Genomic DNA, 19,172 nt, shown 5'->3' on the forward strand with positions numbered 1-19,172 from the left:
ACCGAAGCTCTTCCAGTATTGTGTAGTTCCACAGGGGTCATCACTGTCACCAATATTGTTTAATATCTACCTTAGGCTACTGATGGGCATTTCTTCTGTGTTCGAATTGAACTATCATTCATATGCAGAGGACACTCAAATATATGTTTAGATTAAAGTCTGCAATGGAAACAACAGAGCGTGTTCTGGCCTGTGCGAATGCTATTAAAAACAGGATGGTGGAGAGTTAGCTTCAGTTTAACCCCACCAAAACTGAGGTTATAGTATTTGCTCCAAAAAATCTCCTTAACAAATGCCTCTGCTCTCTGTCTGGCCATTTTTTTTACTCAGCTACATCCTTTGCTTGTAAGGTAAAAAAAACTTGAGCTGTATTGGGCAAGCATCTTTGGGCTGCAATGCCCATGTTTCAGGGGTAGTTATATCTTTTTATTTCTAACTCAGACTTCTGAAACTCATTTTGCTTTTTGTCTCTGAATCAGACTGTGCCGTGGTCATGGGAACTAGGGTGAACTCTAGATTGGATTACGCTGCTATCTGGGGCCCCAGTTTGTCAACTGCAACAACTTCAGGTAGCCCAGAATGCTGCTGTCAGATTACTGTAAAATCTACAAAAAAGAGCTCCCATCACCAGGCATCTACAAAAATTGCACTTGTTGCCAGTTCGGAAAATAATTGAATTCCGAATGTTATGTCTGATTTTATAATGTATTAAAGAAACCACACCTCGGTACTTGACTTTTAAATTAAAGTGCAACAGCCAGCTCGTGCTCTTCTGGTAAAAACCTGCTGGTTGCCACACCCCTGCACCCCATATCTAATTGTCTTTCTTGGTGGGAATCAATGCTTTTCCATCAGGGGTCCTCACATTTGGAATGCGCTTCCAGAAGAATTCCTGAATGACATTTATTATCCTTTTTCAGAAAAAACTAATTTATAGGTTCTGTAGCTGCATCCTGATGTGAGCAAAGGATTTTAATATCTGCGCCTAGATGCAGTTTACTGTTTGGTTCTGGAAGGATATGTGCTTTACAAATCCCTTTTCTAATCTTAAATATAAAGATAGGCGAACTGTGGCCTAATGTTTGCCCAAATTGGAAATATTTCGATCCATGGTTCTTTCTGGGTGATTTTCAGAAGGTAATGGCACAATTAGGAGTGGAGCTATGGAATAAAGCACATAAGGGCTTCTCTGGTAGCAAGTTTTACGATCAAGTTGTGCAGGATCGCAAGCGTAGATTGCTGAAAGACATTTGTGACCCCCGAAAAAGTGAACAAAATATAGAGGGGAGAACCCGAAGTATAAAAAAGCTAAAACAACCCTATACAAATTGGGTAAAGCATCACCATTACAGATTGGATGATATGGCAGCCCAAAATATGCTGGCATGCAAGTACATTTAACGCCATGATGTTCTCGAAGGCTGTAAATAAGGTTGATGGTTCAGGTAATTTGATTGAGGAAGCCTTGGAACTTTAGAGTGTATGGAATGGGAAAGCTTTATACAACAAACTTGACTAGGTGTAATTTTGTAAAACATCTAAATATGTTGGAGGGAACACTTGGATCTCAGGATATAGAAGGATTGATAGAGATCCAAGCGGGGTGCGGAGTGGCCGGGCCCGACAAACCCACATTTTGATATTTAAATCAGATGCCCGATTATGGGCCAGGGTATTATGCCTGGTGTTCACTGCAGTAATAAGGGAAGGATACCAGAATCATGGTGCAGCGCATATGATGATCTGATATTCAAAAAAAGGGGATTTAGGATCCCATGGGAATTATCAGACATTAACAATAATGGATTCCGTGGCCAAGCGGACTCTACGCCGCAAGAGAGAAGGGGGTCTCAATATGCCAGATTACGAGCTATACTTTGCCACGGCAAAACTGCAAGCAACAGTGCGGTGGCAGATGGGGCCGGGTGGGGAAATGACGGGCTTACTGGGGCGGTTGCAGCCGGAGAGACAGGGAGTGGAACTACTCTGGTGACCCATAGTAGGGGGAAAGGGGACGCAGTCTTCAAAGCAGTGTGGGCAAGGCTCTTGAAGAAGATGCAAACTATACAATTATACTGTAAAGATCTCCCTATCGGATTTGACACCACTATCAGAACGGCGTAGAGCAACATGGGCATTAGGGTATTGATAGACAAACAGCGTACTACAATGGGAAACCTATTTATGGATGGCAAACTGCAGATGTTTGCGGAATGGAGACAAACGTAACAAATATCGAAAGGCCACTTCCTTGCCTACGCCACAGTGGTCAGACGGATAGCAGCAATCTGGGCCGGCATCCCGGAGGCCACTACTGGGACTAAGTGAAGGCAGGGACAGAGTATCAGGAATGTACAGAGCACTACAGTCCGCCAGGGGAGACTGGGTTCCTAACGGTCAAGGAGAAGTGGGAAAGGGACATGGGGGCGCTAGCCCAGAAGAGAAGTGGGCACGGATGTGGGAACAGGTCAAAAAGGTATCCCGGAACGCACGGTTCTATCTAGCTCACGCAGTTCTTTTACTTACATAGGGTATACTTAACACTGGAAAGGATACATGCTAGCAACCACACACTTGCCCACGATGCAAGGGGGCACATGCCAGCTTCTGGCACATGGTCTGGAGATGCCCAGTGGTGGCGAAATACTCGGAGGAAGTGGTAGACAAGGAAATGCCCTGGGGAAAGGAGGTGGGGAAATTATGAATGCTCTTATGAAGTGTGCTTATGGGGACTTCTACCGGGGGCAAAGATGCATAAAAATCAAAACAAAATCGCTAGATTCCTCTTCATACTATCCAAGAGAAGGATAGCGATGGGATGGAAGAAGGGGACTGGCCCATCCATGCGACTGTGGTTGCAGGATATACGCCGATGGGTGTTGGCGGAAGCAGAATATTTATACCAATTTAGAGACCTGGAAGGTGAAAATGCATTGGAGATGAACTGGGGTCAGTTACTGAATGAGTTGGCATCCACGCAGGATCTGAGGCCACCCTAGGCATGCAGGGCAGTAAATGCAGAAAGCGTTTGTCTGCGCTTCCAGCCTCTCCTTCAGAGGGTGGGGTTCTCACCTATACTAGCACAGGGCTGTAGGTGGGCATCACAGGGAGCAACGGGGAAGAGCGGCACTTGGGTCTGGGGGGGAGGGAGGTGAGGGTTAGGGAGGATAGGGGTGTATACAATGGGTACTGGGTGGGCAAGGGGGCACAAAGGGAGTTAGGGGTCCTGTTCTTGTTGAGGGACATTGAACTAGGGAAGCATATTTGAAGGTTGTGGCTTTGATGTCCACTGGGAAAGGCCAGAATGGGAGAAATAAGTGGCAAAAGACATTTCCTGAGAGTGGAGAAAACTCTAGCATAACATAAACTGAAATAAAATAGACTGCGCTCCAGCTGACAGTAGTCTGACTACAGTTCAATAGAGAGATGGATGCAGACCTTACGTCTGGTGAGTCTTATGGAGAGGTCACGACATTCTATTGACCGGGGTGGAGGGGAGAATGCCCATTGTAATGTTCATTGTCTTTTGTTGTTCTTTTTTTTTTCTTTGACACAAGTGTGTTGGTTAATGTTCTAAGAAAACAATAAAAAATATATATTTTTTAAAACAATCATGGATTCCTCCTCAAAGTTGTATGCAGGTGTGCTATTGGAGGACATTTTAAATCTGGTCTAGAGTGCAAATAGGCCATCTAAGTATCAGACGATTTAGGGAAAACTATGGTACTACCTTAAGCTGTCTGATAGTTCAGTTGTTGAAAAGATGAGCGCTCAGTAAAGGTTCACTGACATTATGACGAGAGTATACCTAGCGAGTGCTTTGATACCATCACCCGTAACCTATCGGGAGATAGGATGCATGGGGGGGAGGCTCCCAGGCGGCTTTCTGAGATTCTTGGTCGAATTACATACAAATTCCAACGTTCAGATACAGATTCCAGCTATGGGAAGGTGGGGAGCCCAGTTGAGATCAATAGGGGCCTAAGATAGGGCTGCATTTTAGAGCCCTATCTTTTTCACCTGTACCTGTAGGATTTAGTTGATCACCTGGACAGATGCCACACATTGCCCACCAAATTAGGTAGTCTTAGGGTGCCGGCTATTCATTTTGCTGATGACAACCTTCTTTTTGACAACACTCGTATCAGACTGCTGTATGCTTTTGGTCTCTCTTCTCAACTATCTTACCTCAATAAATTGCTAATCAATGCCGAAAAGATGGCCATAACGATAGTTTGTGATAGGAAAACAAGAGTTAGACTGTCTTGGTTTATCGAGGGTAAGAAGCTGGAAGCACTTGGGGAAATTAAGTGTTTGGGATTTTTAATCTCCAACAGGGAGCATACGGGTTGTATAATCATTCAATTGAAACAAAAATGTATGCAATGATATGCCCAATGTAAAAAACATTCTCTTGAAGTAAAGTAAATATACTTTGAAACCAGTCATTTGTTTTTACATGGGCATGGTGTTACCTTCAATACTGTACCTTAAATTGAAAAAGGTTAAAAAGCATGAAGGTATGTTTTGGAAAAACGTTTTAGGCCTTCCATTAGATACTCTGTACATACTGATTCGTCACGAATTAGGATTAGTACCATGCTAAAGTCTGGTTAAAATAGTCAAATTTAGATTATGGTAAACTTTTATCACCGTCAAGTTGCTCCCTGTTTGAGGATTTAAGTCCTGCAAGTGCAATCCTTTTGTAAGCCGTTAACAGAATTTATTGCTGAATGTGAGATGATTGAGGACTCTGGGATGCATTGTAGTGCTCTGATATAAGGAAATAAAGCTAGAGCAGTCGTGTAGGGATTGTGATGTACTGGGGGATATAAACTACACCTGGAATTGTCTAAACAATATAGGAGGTACCAGAGTCCTCCAGAATACATACTTAGATTCCCCAATTATAAATATCCTAGGGTATAAATCTGATTTTTAATTTAATGGGTACTTTGGAGAGATGAGGAAGAATAAGAGGTACTGAAGTGAAAGATCGCTCATGGAGCTTATGTAAGAATGAGGAATCTCTGGAACCCTAAAACATTTGGTGGTAAACTACCCGGCCACATGATTAGGCAGAGAAATGTACTTGGAAAGATTTGTGGCACATACTGTATAGTGGCAGATAGTGGCTGGTTCTGGGATAAACTGATGGGAGTATGCTGTACATCTGATTCTATCGTTGGTGACGTTTTTAGATCCCATACAGACATTAGCGGAAGAGAATGCATTTTTACATTTAGTAGAAAGAGAATGTTAGGAACAAGATGTTATGGCGATGATAGATTTTAATAATGTATGTTGATGGTTAAGTTGGTATTAAGGTGAATTTTACAATTCTTTTTTGACTGGATGATTTTAGATTGTTAAGGAGTGAATTGTTTTTGTAAACATTAAAGTTTGTCATAAATTGGTGACAGAATAAAAAAAAAAAATCTTTCCACTATTGCAACTACTACTGCCACCCTTCTCAGCTCGTCTCCCTGCTGCTACTCCTCTTCCTCATTCTGGACCACTAGTCCAGGAATTGGGGCCTTCTCTTATGGTACTGGATTTTGGACTGGTTTGGGGCTTCTCTGTAGACCTAACACCCTTAGAGAGGGGCCGTCAATGCCCCCTTGACAAGGCCAAGTATAGTGGCCTTGTCACAAATCCCAAGAGGACGCCCCAATACTTGAGCCTTTCCTGACCCTGTACAAAATGTCATTGTGGCTACCCCCAGTTCCCTAATAGCGTTTAACAAAAAACATGATCTTATTCTATCTTCGTAGGGAATATATAGCACATCACAACACCCCCTCATTCCCCTAAAATGTCATCTTATAACATTTCTACTCCAACTGAATTTTCTGGCTCCTCAAAATTCCTTCCACTTAGCCGGTGCTCTCCCCATAGTCTTATGATCTTGTGCATGTGCTTCAGGGCCTTTACTGAGGTGGGTGCGGGGGGTTGGGGCGTGTGGCCTTCCACCAAAGTTTCAATAATTTACTGGATCTCCTTCCAACTTGACAGGGAGGACTGATCCTCCCCCAGCTTAATGCAAAAGGATAGACCCATCTGTTTTGAACTTCTCTGTTTCGTAACGACAGGGCAAACCTTCAAGCTTCTAGCCAGCTATAAAAGTAATTAGTCACCTCAATTCTAAACCGACACACAGCACATCATTTCTTACTTGCCAAGAGCATTTCAGGTTTTTGCCTTACCTTCTGTAGCGTGGGTTTTCGGTCTGGTTAGAGAAAGGGTCTGTCCTTCCATGCAGCCACGATGTGTCCTGAGAAAACAGGAAAGGCGCTGTGGGTACCGCGGAGGAGCAGCCCAACAAAGAGGGAAAATACTCAAAAGAGAAAAACCCTCTGGAATCCAATTGCTGTTGAAGTATGGCATAGGCGAGGCTTTCCGGATAGCAGTTGTGGTAGAAACTCTGGTAGAGGATTGCAGCAGAAGGGTCTCTGAGTTAACAGCAATGCAGAACAATGAGCAACCAGGCAAGTAAGGGTTTAGAAAGGTAGGAGAGTAGCAGGAAGGTGGGTCGCAGGATATCGAGAGTAGGCAAATTTAGAAGATGAGCAAATGGGGATTCAGAGAGAAACAGAGTGCCATGCAACGGTAAGGAAGTTTTGACGTGAGGTATACTTGTGATTGGCATCTTTATGGGTGCTGGAATCGAAGTGCCGTACTTCCGGGAACGACGTCAATTGAAGTCTCGGACACGTCGGCCAGGTTTGGGTGGGACGAGCCGTACCACTGCATCCGCCATCATGAGGGGGAACGGCTTGCCGCCAAAGAGCCCACAAGAACCAAGAAGGAAGCGTCCTAACAGAGGCAAATATCAATAGCTAGTGGCGTGTGCACCTTTTGAGCCCTGTTGTAAGCATTCAGTAAGTGCTCCATGTTCTTGTCTCTTCCACAGGTTAAGAATTGAGATCTTGGAATGTACCTTTTTATATTGTGTATTGAAATGGCCCCTTTCCGCTTGTCTTAATGCAGATTCTCGGTTTATCTGCATTATTATGGCAGCACACTACTATGGCTCTAGAGCCCATTCTCCACCCTTGCTCCTCTGTGCTCCCTGTCCAGGAGAAGCTCCATCCCCCTCCCCTGTTTACTATTTCTTTCACCACCTTCTCCACTTTCTGGGGTAGTCTCGCTCCTCATCCGGGGCTCCTAAAAAGTGAGTTTCCTTTCTCTTTTTTCAAAGACATCCAACTTTAGTTCCATTTCCCTCGCCTGCTTTTCCATATCAGTAAGTCTCTTCTCGTATTTCATTTCAAGGCGGTATGTGGATAATTGTCCGTGCACTTCACCCACCAGCATGCTCTTACCCTGGGGCCATTCATTCCACTGTCACGTTGCTGCACTGCATGGGGGAGAAGCACAGCAGGAGCAAACCTCCTCCACTCTTCCCGGAGTGCATCGGTTCCGTTCTTCCAGTCATTTCACCAATGGGCTCTGACCTCACTCAGGAGCGTAGTGACCTGAACTGTGCCGTTTTTCGAGAAACCGCAGCCCAACTAGGTGCTTCCCTGCTCCAATCCCCCATAAAGAATACACCGCCAAAGGGTTGGTCTCTGCTTTGTGCACTTGAGCGCCACTCTTTTGGATCCCGGCAGACCTGCGCCTGACCATGTCCCACTTCACTGCATGCCTCGTCTGCACCCACTCTTTTTTTTTCACGCACCGGCTGTTGTCCACTCCAAAGGGCCTGCAGGTGATGCATGGGTGCAGTCTCCAGAACCGAATGTGCGGGGGATGGGGGGGGGAATAATTTTAAATAGTACCGCCGAGAAGACGTCAACACTCAGGCCGCCATTACACCTACACTCCTTAGTGGTTCCAGAATGGTTTACTCCCTAATAATCATTTTACTCTTAGCTTTAGGAAATGGAGAGTAAAATGCTATTCAAATTCTTATCTCGATCCCTACTTCTTCCCATTCCGAGCACTATTTGCAGCCCAACTTTTTATAAGTCCCCCGGTAACTACTGCAGGGACTGCCTCATACAAAAAGAAATAAACAGTAGGGTGGTGGTTTATAGGGTTTGGAGGGCGTTAAAGTTGTCCTGGTAGAACAACTACAGAAGCTGACCCTTCTTTTCCTTTTCAGCCTTTCCTTCCAAATGTTCATTTTGCAGCAACAAGTAGAGTTGTGAGTCTCCAAGAAATAGTCTCTAAATTCATTAAATTAATATTGTGACAATTATGTCTTAATGTGTTTTGTTCTGAATGTGCAATTTAGAGATGATTCTAGTCTTTCAAATCACTGAAGAATTTGTTCATTTGTTTCCCAGAGTAAAATCTTTCCTTCTTTCACACAGGCTATATCTTTCTGCCAGTTAAAAGAGGCCCTAGAAGTTGACTGGAGCAGCGAAAAGGCCAAAGCAGCACTGAAGAGAACCCCTGCCGACTACTTCTTGTTTCAAGGTAAGCAAAATATGTGCAAAAAAATCCTTTTCAGTAGTTTTCCCCACCAACATTTGTTAGGTCTATAATTGACCTTTCTAAAACCCTGAATTTCAGTTCCAGAAAGCTCCTTATCGGACAAGTGCTTTTTATGGTCTTTGGTGGCAAAATTATTACTCTAGAATGAATCACCATGTATGTCTTTGAACCAGGCTCTTCTTTTAGGACGTCCTCTCCCTCCCATGTGCCCATTCATTTGAATATTTCAGACTGTCGGGGGTTACATTGGTATAAGTTAACATACATTTGAAACACATCTCCCTCCTTGTGCTTTCTTGTACATGCCTCCGTCATGGGCGTAATTTTAGGGGTGACAAGGGTGTTTGTCCCCCCCCAACTTTCGTGGCACATCATTATTTTGTCCCCATTCATTTATCAGGGGTACCTTTTCCTTTAGATGCCATGTCCCCCCCAACCCCCCAACATTTTCAGCAAAGTTACTCCACTGGCCTCCGTTCTCGTGAGCTGTAATGCTGTCATGTAAAGTGCTGTGCTATGTATAAATGGAAACCCTGTTGAACTGTTTTACTGAAAGTAGACTACTTAAAGTTGATTAGTTGGTTGTACAACATGTTGGGACACTGCTAAACAAGTGAAAAAGCTGTAGATGAGCAAATAAATGTTCCATGTGTAGGAGACTCTTCTCTGCCATAGTATACGTTAATGCGGGTTAACCATAAGGGTATCCCCAGGTTTGAAAAGGCAGCGATGGGTGCATTTGGGGGTGTTGATAGCAAGTGACAAAGTTGGAAAACTGTTCAGCATGCTAGACACTATTGCTCGTCTGATGGGGGAATGAGTATATGGTATAACGTCGCAAGATTTTGGTGGTGTGGCATTAGCGAGTGAGCAGTGAATCGGAAGAGGTGTGGGCTGGGGCCTAAAAAAAAAAAAAAGCTTTGATTTCGTGTTTAAGTTCTTCCTTAGTTTCAGATATTGTGATCCGGTTGGAATCTCGTAGGAGAGGAAATGGGGAAAACTTTAGGGATACCTCCTGAGTGGCTGCCTGCAATGGTTCATGTGATGGGATTATAGCAGACCAAATTCTTGGTTCACAAATGAGCTCCTGTTTTAAATTGCTCTGCAGAGGGGTAGACTGGAAATCTGGAAATTAATAAGTATTATGACTTGGTTAATTACATTTTGTAAAACATACCTTAAGCACTATTCTAAAGCCATCTGGTAGGACAGATTTGTATTGGCACACTGTTTTTTCCAATTCAAAGCACTACAGGAAACCAGTTGTTGGTTCAAGGCATAAATGAGTTTCCAAAAATTGCTTCGCAGAGTTTGCTAATTAAAATGTTCTTGATTAGCAAACAAACGCATTTGATTACCAATGGTCTACTAATATTTTTAAATTCACCAAAAGCTATTTGTAGCCAAGACATAAAATGATCAACAATACAGCAGTTTTGTGTACCACGAAAGGAAGACAATGGTGAGATGAGTCAGGCCTTGCTAATTCTTAAATACTGTTAGACCTGTATGTCGAGTAACTTAGTTTCTGAGGGTTGTGGATCTGCTTAGAATCACTTTCTTTGCTTAGGCCGATATCTAGTGGTAGGCACAGACTATTGCACATGAGGTTTTCGAAGTACGAAAAGGGACGTTGACTTGGGCGCATTTGTAACTTTATTCCTAGTGAGCCGTTGCCTGTACCAATGATCGCTCACGTGTCGCGGTCCCTCTGATTATTTCTTTCCGCCATCGTGGCTAGACACATTCTCGCAGAGTTCTGTACCTATGCTACTTTTTGAGGTATAACTTTTATCAATATTTTGAACGATGCTGCTCAACACAACATCTCGACCGAAGACCAACTTGACGGGCGAAATAGATTGTTCCAGCAACGGGCTTTGGCCTACATCTGGCTTTGGCCTAGCAGCAGGGAGTGAGGGACTGATTCCTTTCTTTCAAAGAATGCATACCTCCATTTCCTACATTTACTGCTTCCGTCTTGCTGCCCTCAATATTTACATACATCATGGAGCGAACGTTGTTTAAATTCTGTCCTAACTGCAACAGGAAATATCCATGGAAGGACACCGAGTGTTGTGTGAAACCACTGCCTACCTTGAGATCACCAGGAGACCTGTTGTGCATCCTGTACATATTTAGGCCCCAAACCCTAAAACAGCGTTGAACGAAGCAGTGGGCAGCACATGCCTTGATGGCTGAGTCGGAAACCGCTGCCGGTCTCAGAGTCTGATCCAGAAGGCCAGGGCTGCGAAGACTCCGGTTGGAGCCCAAAGGCATCACAGGGGAACCATCAGGCTGCTGTGTACCAGCCCCCTGGCCCCCAAAGGCAGTTGCAGTGTGTTGCTATGGGGAGAGCCACTTACGAGGACGCACACGCGTGCACATCCAAACACGTAACCCCAGGCTGCTTTTTGACTGAACAGTCAAGAGGTCCACACGCCAGAGGAAGGCGCTTCACGGCCTACCGACCATGCGCCGAGAAAGCCTGCTGCCGTTCTGGAACAGCATTTCCTGCAAGGCAATAAAGAACAGTCGAATGCTACAGGCGTGAGTAAAACGCACTCAACGGATTTGGAGGCGTCGAAACATCTGTTGAAAAAGCAAAAAAGCCATTTTGGAGCAGGTAAACACCACAAAAGTCGCATGGCCACCAATCTCACACTCCTGCTGCCTCTGAAGAGGTACACCAGTATAAAGAGGCTCATTCTGCTCTATCCCAATGTCTTCACGAGAAGAAAAGGCCAAGGGATGATGTTCCCCTGAGCATAAACACCTAAGACAGGGACTTGGACAAAAGAGCACTTTGAGGAAACAATGGACCAAGTATTTTATTTTGTCGATTTTATGAACAAGTTTCCCATTCATCAGAAAACATTAGACCTAGAAATGTCTAGACAACTTCAGCCAGGCCATTTCCTTCCTCTTGTACATTAGAGGACATGTGATACCTGACTCCATCAGTCACCACTACCAAAAAGACCTGGTGTTCCACTCTCTGCTTCAGAGGCACCCCCTAATAAAGAGTGTGAACGCTTATACACGTTAGGCAAAGCCCATTGCTACCTCTGGGGCATAGATAACCAGAATTACAAACAATACAACACTGCTTGCAAGTTACAACAATGCTCAATGGGGTGAGGTGCTCAAACTTCTAGATTCATTGGGCCTCATCACGACTTCAGCGGTAACCCTTAAATCCGGCGGTAGTGCTATTATCGCTGGATTTAAGGGTCCGCTGAATCAGGGCTTCGGCGGATTTCGCCCCAGCTCTGAGCTGGGGGGAGATCTGCTGAAGATTTGCGCTATTACCGCTGGCGGGAAATCCGCCGGCGGTATTAGTGCGAAGATTCCCCATTAAGCCCAATGGGGAATGGGGCATTCCCGAATGGGCTCAGTGGGGAATGGGGACTTACTTTACTGCCGAACTCGTGATCCGGTGCTATAAGCGCCGGGGAGTTCGGCGGTAGGGCTAATACCGCCCGCGCTAATAGCGTTACCGTTACCGCCCAAGTCGTGATGAGGCCCATTGCCTGAACTTGCTAATTCACAGCTACTCCAAATCTCTAAAGATGGGAAGCAAGTGACACAAAACATATTAAGAATGTCTTGGACTAAGCCGATACTCCGGGAGAGTCAGTGCTGAGGGAACCCTACTAAAGAGACTCGTGTCTCTGTGAATCAGGGTTTAAACCCGAAACTCAAGCAGCACTTCTCAACATGCCAAGGCATATTTTTCCTAGCCAAGGGTTCAATAGATCCAACCAGCCAGGATTTGGGGCATCTGGATCCTCTTTTTACAGTCCCCAAACTGTCTTCCTCCTGTCAGTCCAAACAGAAGGTTTTGCAGAGGAAAACGGCGGACAGGGTTGCAGCTTCTAGAGGCGCAGCTGCCCCCGTCAACAAATGACATTCCAATTTATGCTCCCTCCCATGCAGCCCCAGTTGGGGGGGGGGGGGTTGCGTAACACTATTCACCCAGCAATGGGAGGGAATAACGTCAGATTGCTGTGTGCTCGTGACAGTGGCAAAACTGTACTCGGTACAGTTAATCGAAACACCACACCATGCCACCACCTTCCTCGTTCAAGAAAAATGTCTTGAACATGTCCTAATCCTACCGGAGGAGATTCAAATACTACTGAAACAAGCATTGACAATGCCAATAGTTTTTGCATTTACTGTTCTTTGCATTATGCAATTATAGGCACCAGGTTGCAAAGTTTGAAAGGAGGATGTGATAAGGGGTGCAGGTTAGATCTAACTTTAAAGAAACTAATCACGCTAAATGAATTGCTTCCAATTCATAAAAACAGTCTATTTCTACTACCAAAATTTAAAGCTACCAACTGCTGCAGGTTTTTAAAAAAGGGTCAGGCGTTCCTGGCAGCTAGTGGAGGCTCACTGTGTTAATTAAAATAAACAGGCTGCTATGTGCAGCCCCTCCTCCCCTTCCTCTCTCACTCACTTTCTCCCGCCCCCCCACCTCTCTGCTTCAAGTTGTACCTTTTGCTGCCGCTGTATGTCCCTGAATGCCCCTCTGTCTCCCTCCCCCTCTGATGGAAGGGGCAGGCACTGGCTAACAATGAAGCAATGCATGTAATTTTAAACAACATGAACTGCTGCCAAAGTCTTTCGGTATCTGTGGTATCAAGTTTATTATGTCAGATAAAATGTGAAGTCAGGTCATATAAAACAGTTTCATAAAACCAGATTCAAATGCAAGATGTATGTATACAAAACAATCAGTTTGCATGATATTGACTGTTATGTTGTGAACCCTCACCTAAAAGCCAAATAAAAAAAGCTTAGCATTGAATTCTTTAAAGTAGCTTAGAATAGTAACTTTTTGAGAGAGGCCTTTCAAACACAGCCAGTCAGCCCCACCAGATAAGGGACGTATCGGCCACTTTTACTCCCTAGATTTGGGCAAATACGCCCAAAAAAGAAAAAATAGGAAGTAAAAACACTCCCTACAAAACATAGGAGAGACATGTAGAATGTTGCGCCCCTGCTTTCACCCTCACAGCTCCATAGATATGTTTGGACCAGTAGTGCAGGGTTTTACCACAGGACGAAACTACTATTCTAACTGCCTAATTGTAAGTAAACGCATCTTTTATAGTGCATGAATAACTAGGTGCAAAGAAGTAAATAATAAACACATTTCTGTTTTTCAGTTAAAACATATTTTTACCTTTTTAATAAATGTGCTCTAAATGAGAATTGGACTTGCATATTTACTCCCTAAAAATAATTTTACTCCCAGCTTCAAAAAATAGGGAGTAAAATACTCCCACTTTCAAAACGTATCTGGAGCACTGCACTGCATCCAATATAAAACAATACACATTTTGGATGAGTCTATTCTTTGACCGATCACCATCGTTATGCGAGGTGGGTTAATTTTGAGCTTTTTTTCCTAGGACCATGCGCTTGTTGTAAACGTCAAACCTGGCAACACCGGGCACAGTGCTCTTTGGGACTGGACTTAAGTGTAGCCAAAGGGAGCGCTTTAAGCTTGGACTGGACCTGGCGGCTCTGGATTTCAGAAGCTTGTGTCTGGCTTGGGCTGAGGGAGGCACAGTCATTAATGGAGGAGCTTGACATGCAGGTGGGACAGGCCTGGGACCTGCTTAGCCGGCAGAGACTCACTGAGTTGTATATAAAGTCTGGGCTCTGTACGTAGTGACTATTGGATGGGGCGATTTAGACGCCCTGGCAGCGAGTAGTGTACTAGGTGATCCTAGGGTGGTCTGATGCAGCAGAGTTCTGCGCTTCCAACCCCTTTGGTTAATTGCTCTGCCTCTACCTGCGGCAAAAGCGTGATTGTGAGCAGAGGTCAGTACTGCAGCGCTGGGCCCAGGCAACTGTGTATATGGCAACGAGTGGAAATATTAATGAGCGCAGTGTATCAGTTTTAACGTCATGCACGGAGGCAGAGGGTAGTAAATCTTGGCTTTTGGATCCAAGCCAGGTGCTGGAAAGACAATTGCGGGATGTGTGGAACTCGCATTATGGCACAACATGGATGCAAGCCCAGGCCATTCCCTGACGTGGTTTCACCGGACACAGCTGCAACAAAAGCAATGATGCAATTTCATCTTAAGGAACTCATTAAAGCAGTGGAAGCACATGAAAAGACGAGGCCCAGCTGTTGCTTTGGCTATTTCATTGCCAAGCGTCGGCAAGTTGCCATAACGCCATACAGTGCTCCCGAACCCCGCTTTCTCCTTTCTCTTTTACAGTACTAATGTTTTGGTGATATTTGGTAGCTTAAGCCACAAAAAATTGCCAAAACCAAAAAGGAGCAATAGAGCTGGTACCACCTCTAGAGGAAGATCAAGGTATTTATTCAGTGTGCTTCCTTGTTCCAAGGAAATGTCTAACAATGCACCCAGTTCTAGATCTGCGCCCTGCGAACATGTATGCCATTCCTCTAATTCTGCATTTTCCCTCTGTTCGAGGATAATGATATAGACGAAATCAAAGATTGGGAACAACTACTAACAACCACTTCAAATGAAATGATGCACAGACTAATCAACTATCACAAAACCAAGCATGTACGATTGATACAAGAAATAACTAAAATAAAAGAAAATATTGAGAAACTTAATGTCCCGGAAAAAACCTTCAAAAACTATGAAATCCTAGATGAAATTATCGACAAATATTCAACAGAAATCAAAAAACAAAGGCAATTTTTACGGGACGAACTAGACTACAAATTTAAAAGTGTCTACACATTCAATAAAAAACCAACAACAGCGTCAAGAAACAGACCATCCAACGTCACTAAACCCAACAAACCTACTGCCACTCCTCTATCGTCGGACACATACACAGTTAGTGATAGCGAACTGGAAGACAGAAGCTCGAGCCAACCAACCTTACCTCACTCATCAACAGCTGAAACTCCAATTACCACGAAAGACACAATACAATGTACATGGCTCATCTTTTTTAGAAAAATTCCAACAACAGAAATATATGAGAAACTACACAAGAACGCCCGGAAAAAGAAATCCTATCTTGACTCTACAACCAAGACCAAACGCGGCAAGAGAGGAGGGTGTTGCAGACAGTCAAGAAAAAATTGGAGTACAGACCAGATCTCAAAATCCCTTACCCCAACGCAAAACCTAGTCATCAATCTCACAGGAAAAGAATTAACGACACCACTCATTCAAGCACTAAACAAGGGACTTAACTTTTGCCCAGACCGCAATTACGACGACTTTTCCACAGTAGTCGATCTACACACTTTTTTCCGAAAACTCAAATTGAAAAAATTCTTTGCGAATATGGAAGCTAAGAAACGCACGACTAAGATTATTGTTGAACCATCAGACTTGTCTGTCAAACATGTTGAATATACAGTGGATCTAATTAACATCACAGAAGACGACGATCAGTACATAAGTTCATGGAGGAACAAAACATTGCTTCAGGACTAGCAATTCAGACCAAACTCGAGGACAAATCAAAGTTCACACCGAATTTACCTCCAGAAAACGTTATTGACACCTTCTGTAAAGTAGTTCAAAATGAACTTCTAGACATCTATATCAGCAAAAACTCCAACCACAATGGCAAACTGACAAAACGGAACAACATTTCAATCTCCCAAATTCGAGCACTTAAGGATCTCAAAAATAATCAAGATATCACTGTAAAATCAGACAAAGGGGGAAACATAGTACTACTGAAAACAGAAGACTATATACAAATGGCCCTAACACACCTCAAAGACCGCAACTGCTATGAAATAATCGAAGAAAATCCATTCTCCAAGATAGGGGACAAATGGAAAATCATGAGCAGTCACTGGAAAGACCTTGAACTACTAACAGAAGAAGAATACAAATACATGGCTACATCCCATCCCATCACACCGACGATCTATTTGTTACCAAAAATCCACAAGAAATTTACCAAATTACCACCAAGCAGGCCCATCATAAATGGCATTGGATCAATTACTGAACATATTTCAGAGTATATAGACCACCAACTGCAACCCCTGGCGAATTCACTGGCATCTTAGATTAGAGAAACCACTCGCATCATTCAACTCAGACAACATACCTTTGAAAAAAGACTACTGGCTAGTAACCATGGACGTTACTTCATTATATACAAGCATCCTACATGACAAAGGACTGAAAACCACTGATTACTTCCTGAAAACCCGCTCCATCTCCTTCAACGATCACAACAACATGATTTTGGAAATGTTACAATTTACATTAGAGAACAACTTCTTTGTCTTCAACAAAACCCTGTACCGGCAGTCTCAAGGAACCGCCATGGGTGCAAAGTATGCCCCACCATATGCAAATCTTTACATGGGACACTTTGAAATAGAATTCACATGGCAACATCCATCATTTACTCACCTCAACAATATCATCTTTTGGGCCAGATACATTGATGGCATCTTCATAATTTGGAGCGGAACAATACCAGCTTTTCAGGACTACTTCAACTATCTCAATCATAACACTTTCAACCTCAAATTAACTACGGAATACAGTCAAACCACCATCAACTTTTTGGACATCATCTTCTATATAGAAAATGACACCATCTGCACAACACTCTACACCAAACCCACAGCTGTCAACAGTATTTTGCATGCAACCAGCAGCCATCCCAAACACATCATCAGAAACATACCATTTGATGAAATCTTGAGGGTAAAAAGGGGCTGCACAAAAGAAGATGACTTTACCATTAAAGCCAAAACAACAGTAGAGAAATTCATCATGAGAGGATATCCAACCAAACTTGTCAAAAACAGTTACAAGAAATCTCTATCAAGGACAAAGCAATCACTGCTACAAGTCAAACCTAAAACTGACCCCACTACTGATAACATCAACAGGAAAATCAGCTTCATTACAAACTTCAGTGCTAATAATTCAATCATTCGGAAAATTCTCACTAAATATTGGAACATTCTCAAATCAGATCCTGACCTCACGACCTTATTGGAGGCCAAACCCACCATCACATTCAAGAAAGCCAAAATTCTCAAAGATGAACTTAGTCCTTCACACTTTGAAATCAACACTACGGACCAAAACCCCAATCCACCGACTTTGTGGCTACAAAAACCGTTAAAAGGAAGTTACAAATGCGGCCAATGCTCAATTTGCAAATATTCAGACAACGCAAGAACTACTGTCACCAAACCCAATGGCACTGTCTATACCATCAAACAATTCATCAACTGCAACAGCAAATTTGTTATATATATCAAGTGCCTGTGCAACAAACAATACATTGGAAGCATGATCAGAAAACTTAAAATCAGGATCAGCGAACATATTCGAGCAATTATTAATCAGGATTTAAGATCTCCAATGGCCACCCATTTTCTACAAACACATCAACCAACCCAGATCAACCACATTAAATTCTTTGGAATTGTTACAATGAAACCTGCCCCCCGCGGAGGCAATATGGAACAAAAACTAAAACGGCAAGAAGCCCGCTGGATTTGTTTGGACACCTGCAACACTGGTTTAAACAGTGACCAGGAACTGTCACTTTCTGTAAAACTACTTGACTAGACCCACTTAAACAATATCAGGAGCATGTCACTCTATTCATTCCTATTCACTTTGTTCCCCACTACCCTCTCCGTTTCACCTGCGCTCTCTTTCAAACACATGACCTTTTTCCATATATGTAGCGAAGCTAAGATGCAATGAATCACCTTCGAAGTCAACCCTATCTTATCCCACATGGACTTTCATGCAACAGTCCAAGCACACTCACATCGAGCATGTCTTGTGCCTTCAGTTATTAATCACACTACATCAGCGTCCTATTATTCTATCTACCATGATTCTAATACAATCTTCTCCCCTTTTCTTTTGGACTCCATGTTTATACCTTTTGTCATCTATTTTCAAGTATATTTACAGCCATCACAGCCATCACCAGGCCGTACATCTCGTGTGCCTCAAATTTAACAGATTCATCCCTTTAGCTCAACTTACCTAATAGTTGGAAAACCCATGGATGTGTTATTCACATCCACTAATTCATTTAAATAAACACACGTCTAGCAAAATAACATTCTATTCATCAGAAAGACTGCAACAGTGCGGCGGTGCGTGTGCGCAGTGATGTCATCACGCGGACGCGTGCGTGCGCGTGACGTCATCGCGCGTTAGCCCGTGTGCGCGTGGCTTTGTTGCGCATGCGTTTTACCGCGAAATTTCTACTATAAAAACACTGCACCTCTACAGTAGGGCAGCAGAAACCGAACGGGAAGGACATCCATTCTGACGTAGCGATAAGAACACATCTTTACCTTTGATCTAAGTCTAAACCTCCTTCTGCCACTAACTTTAAGCAACAAAATGTTTCCCTATTTTCTTATTTAAACCAATTCAGTCTTTTCACCATTTAACAGAACATTGACTCATTATGAGCTTGACCACCCTACTGGTCAATCACTTCATTTACACTTCTAACCTCTTTGCAAATTATACATTCCCGTTTTTTCTTACAAGCAACTGGTCTATAACTTCTATGCACAAAACGAACATTTATGTCCAGCTCTGCACTTTGGACTGTTAGTACTTTGATATGACATTTTATATAAATAAGTATCCTTATGTTTTTTACAGACCATATTTTGAGCTAACGACCATGACAGACTTCTTTTGATCAAGCAGAATTCACCATATTGACAACATTTATTTCACTAA

The 19,172-nt window shown here is 43.3% G+C and overlaps 1 protein-coding gene across 1 annotated transcript in view; it reads left to right on the forward strand.

Moving 5' to 3' along the window:
- The window catches only part of SAE1 (SUMO1 activating enzyme subunit 1), a 1,106,078-nt gene that overhangs the window by 615,734 nt on the left and 471,172 nt on the right, over positions 1–19,172 (forward strand). Inside the window, exon 6 of the mRNA XM_069644537.1 lies at positions 8,319–8,424. Within this exon, the coding sequence (XP_069500638.1) occupies positions 8,319–8,424 (106 nt within the window). The remainder of the gene's footprint in view (positions 1–8,318; positions 8,425–19,172) is intronic.

Source organism: Ambystoma mexicanum, chromosome 2p (genome assembly GCF_040938575.1).
Source record: "Ambystoma mexicanum isolate Mex_15411 chromosome 2p, UKY_AmexF1_1, whole genome shotgun sequence".
Taxonomy (NCBI): domain Eukaryota; kingdom Metazoa; phylum Chordata; class Amphibia; order Caudata; family Ambystomatidae; genus Ambystoma; species Ambystoma mexicanum.